Source organism: Orycteropus afer, unplaced genomic scaffold (assembly GCF_000298275.1).
Source record: "Orycteropus afer afer isolate SDZICR_OR568_19922 unplaced genomic scaffold, OryAfe1.0 scaffold00005, whole genome shotgun sequence".
Taxonomy (NCBI): Eukaryota; Metazoa; Chordata; class Mammalia; order Tubulidentata; family Orycteropodidae; genus Orycteropus; species Orycteropus afer.
The window spans coordinates 3,891,879-3,906,321 of NW_006921592.1; the positions used below are offsets into that span (position 1 = coordinate 3,891,879).

The 14,443-nt window shown below is 38.5% G+C and overlaps 1 protein-coding gene across 1 annotated transcript in view; it reads left to right on the plus strand.

Annotated features, from left to right (window-relative positions):
- The window catches only part of GDA (guanine deaminase), a 123,084-nt gene that overhangs the window by 81,851 nt on the left and 26,790 nt on the right, over positions 1 to 14,443 (plus strand). Inside the window, exons 8-10 of the mRNA XM_007938474.2 lie at positions 1,581 to 1,688; positions 4,637 to 4,734; positions 7,611 to 7,678. Coding sequence (XP_007936665.1) covers positions 1,581 to 1,688; positions 4,637 to 4,734; positions 7,611 to 7,678 — 274 coding nt within the window. The remainder of the gene's footprint in view (positions 1 to 1,580; positions 1,689 to 4,636; positions 4,735 to 7,610; positions 7,679 to 14,443) is intronic.

Below are 14,443 nucleotides of genomic sequence, written 5' to 3' on the forward strand. Positions count from 1 at the left end.
AGCTTATATGAATTTTCTACTTTGGAAACAGAATGTTTCTACACTTCAAAAAATAACATGATAATAATATTAAAATACATAGGAATATAAAAACACATACAACAAAATCAAGCACATGCTTGCTGGAGGAGTGTGTGTGTATGTTTACTCAAATTTGTTATAGTAATGTTAATGATTCTAGTTGTTCTTTCTTCTCTTCTGATGTCCATATATTCCTTCAATGGTCTGGAATTTCCTCAAGGAACACTCTGTTTTTTGAAATACTGCTTTTATTTTTTCTTTTATTTATTTAGCTATGCATACTCCACTTCATGTAGAAACAAGGAAATAGCTTTATCATTCTTTGAAGTGATCATTTGCTTGTGAGTTATTTCTCATAATATATGACTGGTTGTCCTGAGATCATTTTTATTGTAAGCTAGTGTTTGGGTACTAAAATTGAGACACTTAAATTTTGTGTCTGAAAAACACTTCATGCCTCTTTAATGGTATAAAATTGTAAGGTCAATGGGGGGTGAGAGCTACTATTTGCTTGTTTTACTTGCATGTGAACTCTTAAGGGCACTTTCTTCAAGAAGGACCTCTGGTGACACAGTGGTTAAAGTATTTGGCTGCTAACCAAAAGGTTGGTGGTTCAAACCCACCAGCTGCTCTGTGGGAGAAAGAAAGGTAAGAAGACAGTCTACTTCTGCAGAGAAGAGCCAGGCCAAGGAGAAGATTCATAGCATAGTGGTGAGGATAAGGGTCCATAAAGCTCCACCTAGGTCTCCCAAGGATAGATTGAAAGAAATTCCAATTTGATGGCAGTGGTTTTTTTTTTTTTTTTTCTTCTTTCCTTCAAGACTGCAGGTATTGTCTAGTCTGGCCATTTTCAAACTGTTTTCTAATTGCTCATCTGGAAGCCGCAAAGGAGACAGAGTGGAGACAGGGTTTCAGAGTTCCAACCCAGCATCACGCTGAGGAGCAGCTTGTTTATATGCCTTTACTTACTGGATTTCTGTGAATTTTCATGTAAACAACATATCCAAAGCTAAAAGAATTTGGAAACTCATTCATCTAGCCTAACCCTTTTATTTGAGAGATGAGAAAATAAGTCACTTGTCTTAAGATGTATAACTAGGGTCAGCACTTGGGCTAAAACTCTGTTTTCTTACTCATATTCCAGTTTTCTTATCAGCGAACCATGCTATCTCTCCTTCTGGTGGCCAATGAACTCTTTATTAAATGGCCAATGCCAGAAGAGGCAGGTTGTCCCCAATAGCCAGGCTCTTAGTCCTCTTCACTTAGTTCTTTTTTTTTATTATTTGTTTTCATTTGTTCTTGGTGTATTTTGGAATTTAAGAAGATTTTCTTGGAAGAATTTTTCTTGAGACACAAACGTACATACACAGCACATTTATGACATCCATAGTTTTCTTATTCATATATGTACACATTCTATCACCCATCTGTCTGTCTGTCTATCTAAGGTAGAAGCCACTCACACCATTGTGGGGTAGGAACTATGATTTCTAATGGTATTTTATTTAAAATGGTATTTTATTTAAAAAGAAATTGAAAATAAATTTTTTTTCTTATAGAGCCACATAAGTGAAAATCGTGATGAAGTTGAAGCTGTGAAAAACTTATACTCCAGTTATAAAAACTACACAGATGTGTATGATAAAAACAATCTTCTGACAAATAAGGTAAATTGTGTGTCACGGCATAATTTATATAAAGTAGGCTTAGTTAAATATTGAAATCCTGATAGTAATCTTCAGACTTCTGTGATATGTGCATGTTTCCCAAACTAAAATAAAACTCAAGGTTTATCTATTTAAAAAAAAAAAAAGTTGGGGGGAGGGCTTGAATTTTCAACTCAGTAAGAAATCTAAAGGCTTCATTGAGGGAGGGGATGGGTTTTGGTTCAAGGTTATTTTGGTAATATCTATTAGAATTTAAAAAAAATAATATTACAATTTTTAAAAAAAATAATATTTTATTATGACTTCAGTGCAATATACATAGTATCCATTGGAATTTAAATGTTCATTCCTTTGAGCGAGCAGGTGCATAAGGCACTTGACTGCTAGCCAGAAGGCTGGCGGTTCAAACCCATCAGCCGTTCCTTGGAAGGAAGGTTGGGTGATCTACTTCCGCAATAATACTGCCTCGGAAACATAAGGAGGGGTTGCTACAAGTCAGATCCGACTCAATGGCACATAACAACAACAACAACATCCAGTAAAGTGTGTGTATATTGATACTAAAACCAGGAAAACCCAAATCTGTTGCCATATAGTCAGTTCAGACTCATAGTGATCCTATAGGACAGAGTAGAACTACCCCATAGGTTTTTCAAGGCTGTAAATCTTTACAGAAGCACACTGCCACATCTTGCTCCCACAGAGCAGCTGGTGGGTTTGAACCACTGTCCTTTCAGTTAGCAGCTGAGTGCTTAACCCCTGTACCACCAATGCTCCTTATATTGATATTAACCACATATGAAAGTTAAAAATGGTTGTTCAGTGGAGAATTGGCTAAATGATAGAACCTCTATAGTTTAGAATAGGAGTTCCTTGGTGGTACATATCGTTGAGGACTCAACTACAAACCACAAGTTTAGGGATTTGAACCCACCCAGAGGTTCCTGGGAAGTTATGCCCTACAATCTGCTTCCAAAAGGTCACAGCTTTGAAAACCCTATGGAGCTGTTCTACTCTGACACACATGGGGTCGCCATGAGTTGAAATCAACTTCACAGCATCTAACAACACCAACGACATAATTTAGGATTCTGTCTAACATTCAGAAAGAATTAGGTATACAAGCTTATAAGAAAGAATGTTTATACACTATTAGTCAATGTATGTGTACACTATTGGCCAATACACGTATGTGCACACTGGCTTAGAAAAACTTTCTAGAAGATGCCCATTGAATTAGGTTATATGTGGCTCTTCCTGGGAGACAAAGTTGGAGGGGTGACTTTTTTATATTTAAACACTCTGAGATTGCTTTGCTTATTTTAAATGACTATGCATTATTTCGGGAGCTCTGGTAGCCTAGTGCCTAAGGCACTTGACTGCTAACCAGAAGGCTGGTGGTTCAAACCCCTCAACCACTCCTCAGAAGGAAGATGGGGCAATCTACTTCCGTAGTGATATTGCCTCAGAAACCCAAGGAGGGGTCGCTATGAGTCGTGTCTGACTTGACAGCACATAACAACAACAACAACATGTATTATTTCGGGAGCTCTCGTGATGTAGTGCCTAAGGCATTTGACTGCTAACCAGAAGGCTGGTGGTTCAAACCCACCAGCCATTCCTTGGAAGGAAGACTGGGCAATCTACTTCCGTAGAGATAACCACCTTGGAAACCCAAGGAGGGGTTGCTATGAGCCAAATCAGCTCAACAGCAGTGAGTTTGGTTTTTTTATGTATTTGTTCAGTAATTAAATAGTTTAAGGTAATTAAAATTAAAATGAATAGGGAGAGGCCTTATTAAACAATGGACTCCTTTGTCTTGGCCTTATAGGAAATATGTAAACTATGAGGAGAGTTTTATTACTGCAGCAAATTATTTTTCATTGACTATGTGAATGGAAATCTGAATATGACTGATTTGAAAACTTAATACTTTGCATAAATCACGTAAATGCTACACTGTGATTTTCACCCTCCTTTACATATATTTCCATATGATTAATAAATTAACCTCCAATTTGCATGTTAATTTTAGTTGCACACAGGTTGTGAATATTTTATTATTATAATAATTCTCTGGTCACTGAACCATGCTTCCCAAAGGAGAAAGCTATTTAGACATAGTCTTGTACTGAGAGAAAGAAATTTTGATAGATCAAAGTTTATTCAGGAATATTCACAAACATTACCAAGACTAAAAAATAAAAGACGTTTCATGGGTATTCAGTTCCTGCTTTGTTGAATCTTTTTACCTTCTGAATTAAACTCTAACCAGAAGGCTGGCGGTTCAAACCCACCGGTCACTCCTCGGAAGGAAGGTTGGGCAATTCTACTTCTGTAGTGATATCGCCTCAGAAACCCAAGGAAGGGTCGCTATGAGTCGGGGCCGACTCGATGGCATATAACAACAACAACAACAACAACAAGATATTGCATATAATAAGTTTTATGAAAATGTAAATATTTCATAAAGGTGAGTTAAAGGTTATTTGGTTATATGTTTCAAGACCATTTGAGCCCATAACTAAGAATAATGAGGGGGAGGCACCTCCAACATACTGAGAAGGCGGTTTCCTTTTAAAAATTTCGTATTAGTATAGAAACAAACACAGTCTACAGTAGCGTACCATTGTAGATATGTAGATATTTGCTCTTTTCTAAAGTAGAGATAATAGAATCATTGGATAACAACATATATCGTAGCTCTAAATAAATAAATAAAATCTACAAATTTGCTGGGACTTTTGTAATAAAGTGTTTTGATAAGGCTTTTGTGAGGTGTAACTTGTAGACAGTGATTTTATGCATATAAATAATCATAAAAGTTCTTGTAAAGAAGATACACCCAGTCACAGTTTCCATCTGCACCTGTAATATCTTGATGGGAATGAGTCCTAACCCACACAGTTTTAAGTGGTAAACTCCACACTGGACACTCTTCTCTTCAGACAGTGATGGCGCATGGCTGCTACCTTTCTGCAGAAGAACTTGACGTATTCAGGGAACGAGGAGCCTCAATCTCCCACTGTCCCAATTCTAACTTATCGTAAGTAACAGTAATTGTTCTGTGCATCTTGAAAACTTGGATTGCAAATCAGCAGTCAAATACCTTTGCTTTCTTGGCCATTCCTCCAGGATCTGTCTTCTAGAGTTACATGCAGTTGAAACAGAAAACTAAGTAGACTGATCCTTACCTGGGTGGTGGAGGAGTGAAACAAAACATCTCAAAAGGACATCCCCACCCCCACCCCCGTGTTTGAAAAGCACCATGTCTCCTAAGGAGCTCTGGTGGCATAATGGTTAAAGCAGGCAGCTGCTAACCAAAACATCGGTGGTTTGAACCCAGCAGCAACTCCATGGGAGATGTATGAGGTAGTCTGCTTCTTTAAAGATTTATATCCTTAGAAACACAATGAAGCAATTCTACTTTGCCCTATAGGTTTGCTATGAGTTGGAATCAGCTCAATGACAGTGGGTTTATGTCTCCTATTATTTCAGATTTTAAACAAAACAGGGCTATAGGAAATACAACAAGAAGAGTTCAAAACCAACAGCTTTCAGAATTTACAGCTAAAGACTGAAAGGATACATATTCCAGCCAGGTGTTCCAGGGAAAGGGTACTGACATCACATTACTGCCTGTGCTTGGTGTCAGGCGGAAGCACAGTGATATTGGAAGCCAATACCCTACCATGTATGTCATGGTATCTGCTGGATCTGATGACATGCCAACTCGCATAGGGAAGCCTAAGGGAGGACCTCATCCTACTGTAATACCCAGAATGCAAAAACTTTAATGATAACTCTGTATTAACGCTTTTGAAGGGCTACAGATCCATAAGTGAATCAGATGAAAGTCATTGCCTGTCTCTTCAGAAAAAGCCCACAGATGTAAAAATTTGCATCTAATTTCAGATGTTTCATGGACCCCGTGATGGCAATCCATGGATAGTAAGTTAAAGACCCATGCTCCAGGATTAGAGAAAATGTCTTTAATTTTTGGTGTTGATGGACTCAGAATAAAGTTCTGTCTCCTTAGTGGCAGGAAGGAATGGATCAATCATTAATTCATTCAACACATTTATTAGCTTCTGCTAGACTTTTGGTTTTTTGAGGGTTGCTTGGTGTCCTCTCTTGGTTTGGATTCTTGCAGAAGCAGATTATGAGCTGAGGATTCATGTACAAGTAGTTTATTTAGGAGGTGAACTCAGGAAGCACTTGTGGGGGTTGAGACAGGGAAGGGAAGGATGTGTAAAGGGTGAGTCCTCAAGCAAGTTACTACTGCAGGCCCCTGGACTATAGTCCTTCTGGAAAACTCAGTGAGCTGATTGACAAAGCAAGCCTCAAAGTTATCTTGCCCAAGGGGGAAGAGAGCTGAGGTAGATATGCCCTAACACTACTCATCAGTCATTGTTGGCGAGCTGTTAGGTTGGGGTTGGGAATACTAATTTCCTGGAATTCCCAACCTTCCTCACCAAGTACTGGTAGCATCGTGCCTAAGGCACTGGACTGCTAACCAGAATGCTGGTGGTTCAAACCCACCAGCCACTCCTGGGAAGGAAAGTTGGGCAATCTACTTCCATAGTGATACCACCTCTGGAACCCAATAAGGGGTCGTTGTGAGTCAGGTCCGACTCCACGGCACATAACAACAACAATCACCAAGTACAGAGCAGTCTCTAGCAGCCAGGGAGAGCCTAGGCAAAGAGCTGGAGGTTCTGGCAGTTGAAAGCCTAGGGACTTTGTGAATGGAAAAGGTATATGTCAGTGGCAGTTTGGGAAGAGTCTTGACAGCTATTTCCGGAGTATTTTGAAAGCCTCCGGACACTTTTAGGTTTCAGATTCCCCATATGACAGGGAATCTTGTCTATCTATGGATTAGTTACCATAATTATGATCTAATGACGAGGCACTGGAAGGATTTAATATCCTTTGGAGGAGTTGAACATTTTCTAAAATAAAATGTGATCCAGCTTTGCAAATTGAGGTTGAAGTTAAATTTTGTAAGGATATTGCCCTTTTTGGTGGTCATCACTACTCTTTCTCCAACAACGTTGAGAGTTTTATTGCATGTGTACTGGGGCTTTGGAAGTTACATTTATGTGCATCTTTGAGCAGAAGACTTTGATCTTCACATCTTTGGCTTATAAAGATAAAGTTTTCTTTATCTCTTTAAAAGGCAGCCCATCTATTAAACTCAGGGTGCAGAATTCTTCCTAGGAACAGTCTCTCTGGGTCGCTGCTGTCCTCAGAGGCAGCATTTGAACTGTCAGCTTGTACCCGTTTTCCAATTGTGCTCTCTGCTTTCTTTGCATTTGCAAGTTGCTACTCATTTAGACCCACCAGCCACTCCTTGGAAGGAAGGTTGGGCAATCCTACTTCTGTAGTGATACTGCCTCGGAAATCCAAGGAAGGGTCGCTATGAGTCGGGGCTGACTCGAAGGCACATAACAACAACAACAACAACAACTCATTTAGAGTAACACATTATTTGAGACATAGAGAAAAGGCAATGCTTTACAATTTCTACTTACTAAAACAGAAGGATGGGTTAGTTAAAAAAATATATATACAGTATATTAGAAGACTGACAAAACTTTAGGACTAATTATGAGGTTTAATTTCTCCATTTATTTTCCCTTACAAGTGATCCTTTGCTTTTCCTTCTGGTTCTTGCTGCTTTGTGCCTTCCTGAGAGGGTAAAATAGGATGTGGCCAAAGTATCCAAGCACATTTATGATCCCTTTTTTTTTTAAACTCCAGGATTTGGGTGCCATGATTTGAGTAATGTGTTTGTATCATATTAGAGCTGATATGAAGGGAAATACAACTTTCAGTCATACCATCCTCATTAATATTAGTGTTTCTCTTTTGTTGGAATCACACAGGTCTCCTAGTTCTGACTGTCTCCTCTCTCTCTAGGCTAAGCAGTGGCTTTCTAAATGTGCTGGAGGTCCTGAAACAAGAAGTGAAGATAGGACTGGGGACAGGTTAGTAGTTCACTATTTGTAGCTATAGCAAAGTGGTCAATTAAATGCATAACTTTCTAACATGACTAATTTTGGGGTAACAGTTCTTTTTATGTTAATAAAAAAAAAATCACCTTGGTATTCATAGTAATACCCTGAGGTAACAAAATGGTGACTGTTGGAAGCAATTAGGAAATGTATGCAAAAGGAGTTTTGATGATCACAACCTCCTGAAAAACCAAAAAAAAAAAACCAAATCATTGAGTCGATTCCAACTCATAGTGACCCCCATTGGGTTTCCGAGAAGATAAATCTTTATAGAGTTAGATTGCCCCATCTTCCTTTTGCAGAGTGGCTGGTGGATTTGAACCACCAACTTTCTGGTTAGCAGTCAAATGCCATATAGGCACTGTACCACCAGAGATCTTTATAACCTCCTGAAGGAGTATTGCAAATGATTCAGCACTTGGCTCCTAACTAAAAGGTTGGTGGTTTGAATCCACCCAGAGGCACTTCAGAAAAAGGCCTAGTGATCTACTTCCAAACAATCAGCCATTGAAAACCCCTTGGAACACAGTTCCACTCTGACACACATGGGCTCACCATGAGTCTGAATTGACACGATGGCAACTGGTTTGGTTTTGTTTGTTTTGGAGTTTCTTTTTTAAAAGCTCTTGATTCCTGCCCCCCTCCTCCCCATTTATTTTGTCCTTCTGGCTAAGTTTTAATGGTTCAGATTAGTATGTTTTTTTATTTTTCAAGAACTGCATAATCACAAACATTGCCTCCAAAGAAAATTAAGATTATGTGACCTTACTCTAGTGAGCACAAATTCAATCTGTGCCAGCTTTGAGAGCACCAAGAAATCTGTTGAGAGCTTGCTTTGCTTTTCAGCAGTGTTTATCAAAATGAGACTCCTCAATTCCCACAGGCCGTCTGGATGTTTACTAGGCTGAAGGACATTCTAGGTGGCTGATGAAGTAGTGATGTCTCCTTCTTTTCACAGCATATTTTAAGTGTTTTTTTTTTTTTTAAGTGTGTGGAGTGCTGCTCACTTCAAAAGTGTGAGTCAGGCCCAAATGTCTGGGCATCCACTGTGAACCTTCTTTTATTAATGTGTATGACTGAACTAAAAATTAAAACCCAAATAAATAAATCAGTAAATAATAGGTGCAAGGGCACAAGGACTCATTTTCCATTCATGATGCATTTGTTTTCCTGATTTCAAGAGCATCAGGACACATGCAGGCTTCCAATGATGCTTTTCATCACTTTCTGCCATAACACAAGTCTTAGTCTGTCATAGGGAGATCTTTCATACCAAGCAGTTAATTGGTAAGAAACATAGTAATACATACGATATACATGCATAATAAAATGCATAATGATTTATTAGTATTTTTAGAGATGTATACTAGATTAGAGGTCCTTCTGAATTTTACATGAGTCAGAGGTATTAAGATTTTTTCAAATTTTAATTTAAGCCTTGAATTATTGAGATAATCCCTGGATATAGTTCAATGTAGGTAAAACTCCAACTCTGAATTCTGTGTCTGTCACTTATTAGCTGCAAAACCTAAAGCAAGTTACTTAAGTTTTCCAAAGTTTATTTTCCTAATTTGTACAATAATACCAATACCAACAACAACAGCTATAAAAATATCTATCTTATAAACTTACTGTAAGAATTAAATGGAAAAAATTAAAAAGTGAAGTGGTTAACTCAGTACCTGGCATGTAGCACCAGTCAATAAAGATTGGCTTAAAAAGAGTGAGGTTCTGCGTTGACCAAATGTTTGATAAAATGTGATGTGTTAGTTTAAGGACCCCTGTTGGTACAACGGTTAAGAGCTCAGCTGCTAATCAAAAAGTCAGCATTTCAAGCCCACTAGCTGCTCATGGGAGAAAAGATCTGGTGATCAGCTCCCATAAAAATATAGCCTAGGAGCCCCTATGAGATAGTTTTATTCTGTCATATAGGGTCATGATGAGTCATAATCAACTCAACAGCACACATATTACCTTATTACTTGGAACATGTTGTTGCACTTTCACATAGTCTCAACACCATTAATCATCCTATGCTCCACTATTTCCTAGACATGACCTTTATATACTAATTACCCTTCACCTACAGATTTTAGACTATTTAACCTCATAATATGGTCAGAAAGCAGGACCAACAGTAGTTCACTCACCTTGCCTGTGACAAGTCTGGGTAGATCTTGTCTTATTCAAGAATAAAATAGGAGAAACTCACATGAAGCTTAATAAAAATATTGTAAAACAAGAGAAAGTGGCTTCAGAAAGAAAAAGAGGAAAATTATACCTTTGAAAATGATATACTTCAGGATCCAGAAGAAAATTTCAGAAAATAGAATAAAAACATGTGAACCCTTATATACTGCTGAGGGGAGGGGAAAATGGCACAACAATTTTGGAGAATAGTTTGGCAGGTTAAATGTATGGTATTTGTAACCATTACAAAGAAAAGTAATTCAACAGAATGTGGAATTTATCAAATAATATCATTAATATAAGGCATAAATAAAATTTTGTTGATGGTAATTCAAAAATACTTGGAGCAGTTTATTGACAGGGAATTTCCAGAAATTCAAGCTGGATTCAGAAGAGGATATGGAATGAGGGATATTGTTGCTGATGTCATATGGATCTTGGCTGAAAGGAAAGAATACCAGAAAGATGTTTACTTATGTTTTATTGACTATGCAAAGGCATTTGACTGTGTGGATTATAAGAAATTATAGATAACATTGAGAAGAATAGGAATTCTAGAACACTTAATTGTGCTCATAAGGAACCTGTACATAGACCAGGAGGCTGTTATTTGAACAGAAAAAGGGGATACTGCATGGTTTAAAATCAGGAAGGTTATGTTTCAGGGTTGTATCCTTTCACCATACTTATTCAATCTGCATGCTGGGCAAATAATCTGAGAAGGTGAACTATATGAAGAAAAATGCAGCATCAGGTTTGGAGGAAGACTCATTAACAACCTGCAATATGCAGATGACACAACTTTTCTTGCTCAAAGTAAGGATAACTTGAAGCACTTACTGATGAAGATTAAGGACTACAGTCTGCAGTATGAATTACACCTCAACATAAAGAAAGTGAAAATCCTCACAACTGTACCAATAAGCAGCATCACAATAGATGGAGAAATGATTGAAATTGTTGAAGATTTCATATTACTTGGTTCCACAATCAACACTAATGGAAGCCATAGTCAAGACATCAGACAATGTATTGCACTGGGCAAATCTGCTGCAAAAGACCTCTTTCAAGTGCTGAAGAACAAAGATGTCTCTTTGAAGACTAAGGTATACCTAACCCAGGCTGTGGTATTTTCAATAGCCTCATATGCATGTGAGAGCTGGACAATGAATAAGGAAGACTGAAGAAGAGTTGATCCTTGTGAGTTGTGATGGTGAAGAATACTGAAAGTACCATGGACTGCCAGAAGAACTAACAAATCTGCCCTGGAAGAAGTGCAGCCAGAATGCTCCTTTAAAGCAAGAATGGCCAGACTTCGTCTGACCTACTTTGGTCACATTCTCAGAAGGGACCATTCCCTGGAGAAGGCTATCATACTTGGTAAAGTAGAGGGTCAGTGAAAAAGGGGAAGGCCCTCAAGGAGATGGATTGACACAGTGGGTGTAATGATGGGCTAAGGTATAGCAAGGATTGTGAGGCTGGTGCAAGAGTGGGCAGTGTCTCCTTTTGTTGTATATAGGGTTGCTGTGAGCCGGAGCCAAGTTGATGGAACCTAACAACAACAGCAACATATGCGTGTGAGAGCTGGACAATGAATAAGGAAGACCACAGATTTGATGCATCTGAACTGTGGGGTTGGTGAAGAATATTGAAAGTACATGGGACTGCTAGAACAATGAGCAAAGCTGTCTTGGAGGAAGTACAGCTGGAATGCTTGTTAGAAGTGAGAATGTGATGAAGTCTCATGTATTTTGCACATGTTACCAGGTGGGACCAGTACATGGAGAAAGACAATATCCTTGGTAAAGCAGAGGGTCAGCGAAAAGGAGGAATACCCACAATGAAAAGATTGATGCAGTGGCTGCACAGTGGCTCCAACATAGTAACGACTTTGAGGATGGCACAGGACCAGGCAGTGTTTTGTTCTGTTGTGCATAGGATTACTATAGGTCATAACCAACTCAATGGCACCTAACAACAAGGACAACAGGTAGAGGGCAGAAAGCATAACTGTAACACATAGGTTTTTCCCAATGGAAGATCTATAACAAATGGAATAGAAGCAACCATCAGAGCTTTAAAGGGTAAATCCTTACTGAACTTAAGAAAGAACTGTGCATCATCTTGAAAGGCCTTACCCTATTCTAGGCTAACACACAATTGAACATTGTTGTTGTTGTTGTTATGTGCCGTCGAGTCAGCCCCGACTCATAGCGACCCCTCCTTGGGTTTCCGAGGCAGTATCACTACGGAAGCAGGATTGCCCAACCTTCCTTCTGAGGAGTGGCTGGTGGGTTTGAACCGCCAGCCGTCTGGTTAGCAGGCAAGTGTCTTAGCCACTATGCTACCAGAGCTCCCACAATTGAACATATCCTAGCAAAATTTTTTAATTACAATGATAAAGAAAAAATGTTCCTAGAACATTAGGGCTGTGGGAAAAATCAGTTATCAACAAAACAATAAAACCCAGTTTGATTCAGACTTTTTTTTTCCCTGACTCACAAAATACCAAAAGAAAAGAGTTTGATGACAGAGTAATATGTTTCAAGAATATTGTTTATGACTACATTCTCCTAATGTGTGAAGGCAATGCAACTCTGAGATATACAAGTCTTGGAGAATTCTCTCCCCATGAACCCTTTCAAACAATTTCTTGAAAATCTGTATCATCTAATAAGATAAGCAAAATGAATGACCATAGTTTAGAAACATAATGGTACAATTGGATTTTCAGGAAAACTAAAGTCAGTTAAAAGAGAAATAGGGCCAAATTGTAAAAGAGTTTAAATATTAAATGTAAAAGTCAAAACATAATCTCAAAAGAGAATATATATAATGTTAAAAGTAATATGCATAAACAAACAATTAGAATGGCAACATAAATCTGGAAAGAATTTCCCTCTGACTGGGAAGTGGTTCCTGGGGCCTATATACATGATACTACTCATTTACAAAACTGAGTGTCAGGTCTTGAGTTTTGATTTTACAGGTGGTGCAAATGGTTAACATGCTTGGCTGCTAACCACAAGGCTGGTGGTTTGAGTCTACTCAGAGCTGCCTTGGAAGAAAGACATAGCAATCTACTTCTGAAAAATCAGCCATTAACAACCCTATGAATCACAATCCCACTCTGACAAACATAGGATGGCCATGAGTTGGAACTGACTCGACAATACCTAGCTTATTTTTTTTAATATTATTTTGAAAGCCTTTAGTATTTTTTAAAGTAATACATGTTCTCCAAGAAAGACCTTTTAAATAATAAAAAAGTTCTTCTTTTTCTGATTTTATTAATGAAACCCAAGAAGTTGTGATTTAAGTGTAAGGTTAAGAAGATGAAGATGCATTTGTCAAGAAGAAGCAAAATGTTAAGTTTATGAAACTCCTTATCTCAGAAAAGAGAGACTCAAACATAGCATTTCACTTTTAATCTTACTATACATAAATGTTAATGAAACAGTTTGACCTGACTCACTGCTGTTGAGTCAGATCTGCCTCACAGCGACCCCTCCTTGGGTTTCCGAGGTGGTATCACTACAAATCACTGCAGAAGTAGATTACCCAACCTTCCTTCTGAGGAGTGGCTGGTGGGTTTGAACCACCAGTTTGATGAATTTAAAATTATAATACTTCCTAATCTAAAACATGAAAGCAAACACAGCAAAATTAAAAGAGTAATCTGATAGAAAATCTAAAAATTATAAAACAAGTTTATATAACCACCACCTAAAAATTCTACTTCCGTAGTGATACTGCCTTGGAAACCCAAGGAGGGGTCGCTATGAGTCGGGGCCGACTTGACGGCAAACAACAACAACAACAAAAATCCATTAAAACAAAAAACATCCTACTTTTCAGCCACAATTCTCTATCTTTTTAAAGTTTATCTGTTTCATTACTCCCTGTGTTAGACTGGCTTCTCTAGAGAAACAAAACCAGTAAAGCTTATATAGAGAGAGAAAGAGAAATTTATCTTAGGAAAATGGCTCACACACTTATAGAAGCTGGCAGGTCCAAAGTTCTTGGATCAAACATCAAGCTGGAGGCTTTTCCTGACTCATGCAGCTGCAGGGGCTGAGGAGTTCAAGGTTGGCAGGAAGTATACTGGCTGTTGACTCCAATGAATGATTAATCCAAGATCTCCAGGCCAAATGGTGGATTGTTTGCTCACGGACAGTTGTAGGCAGCAAGACAGAATCCCAATCCACAGACGAGTATCTCTTTTCCCAGGATGTCCATAAATATACTGGAAACAGGCCACACCCCTAGGGTAACTCCCTTTCAGTGGATTGGCTGCTTAAAACATATACATCTGATCCCATCATGGGAATAATCACATCACAACAGCTTAAACCACACAAAATATGGTCCAGCCAACTTGACACACAGCTCCAACTATCACAGTCCATCCCTTGTCAACTTGGCAGTTGTACACATCTTCTTAACCATATGTTGTTGTTGTTGTTGTTGTTAAGTGCCGTCGAGTCGTTTCTGACTCATAGCGACCCCATGCACAGCAGAACGAAACACTGCCCGATCCCACGCCAG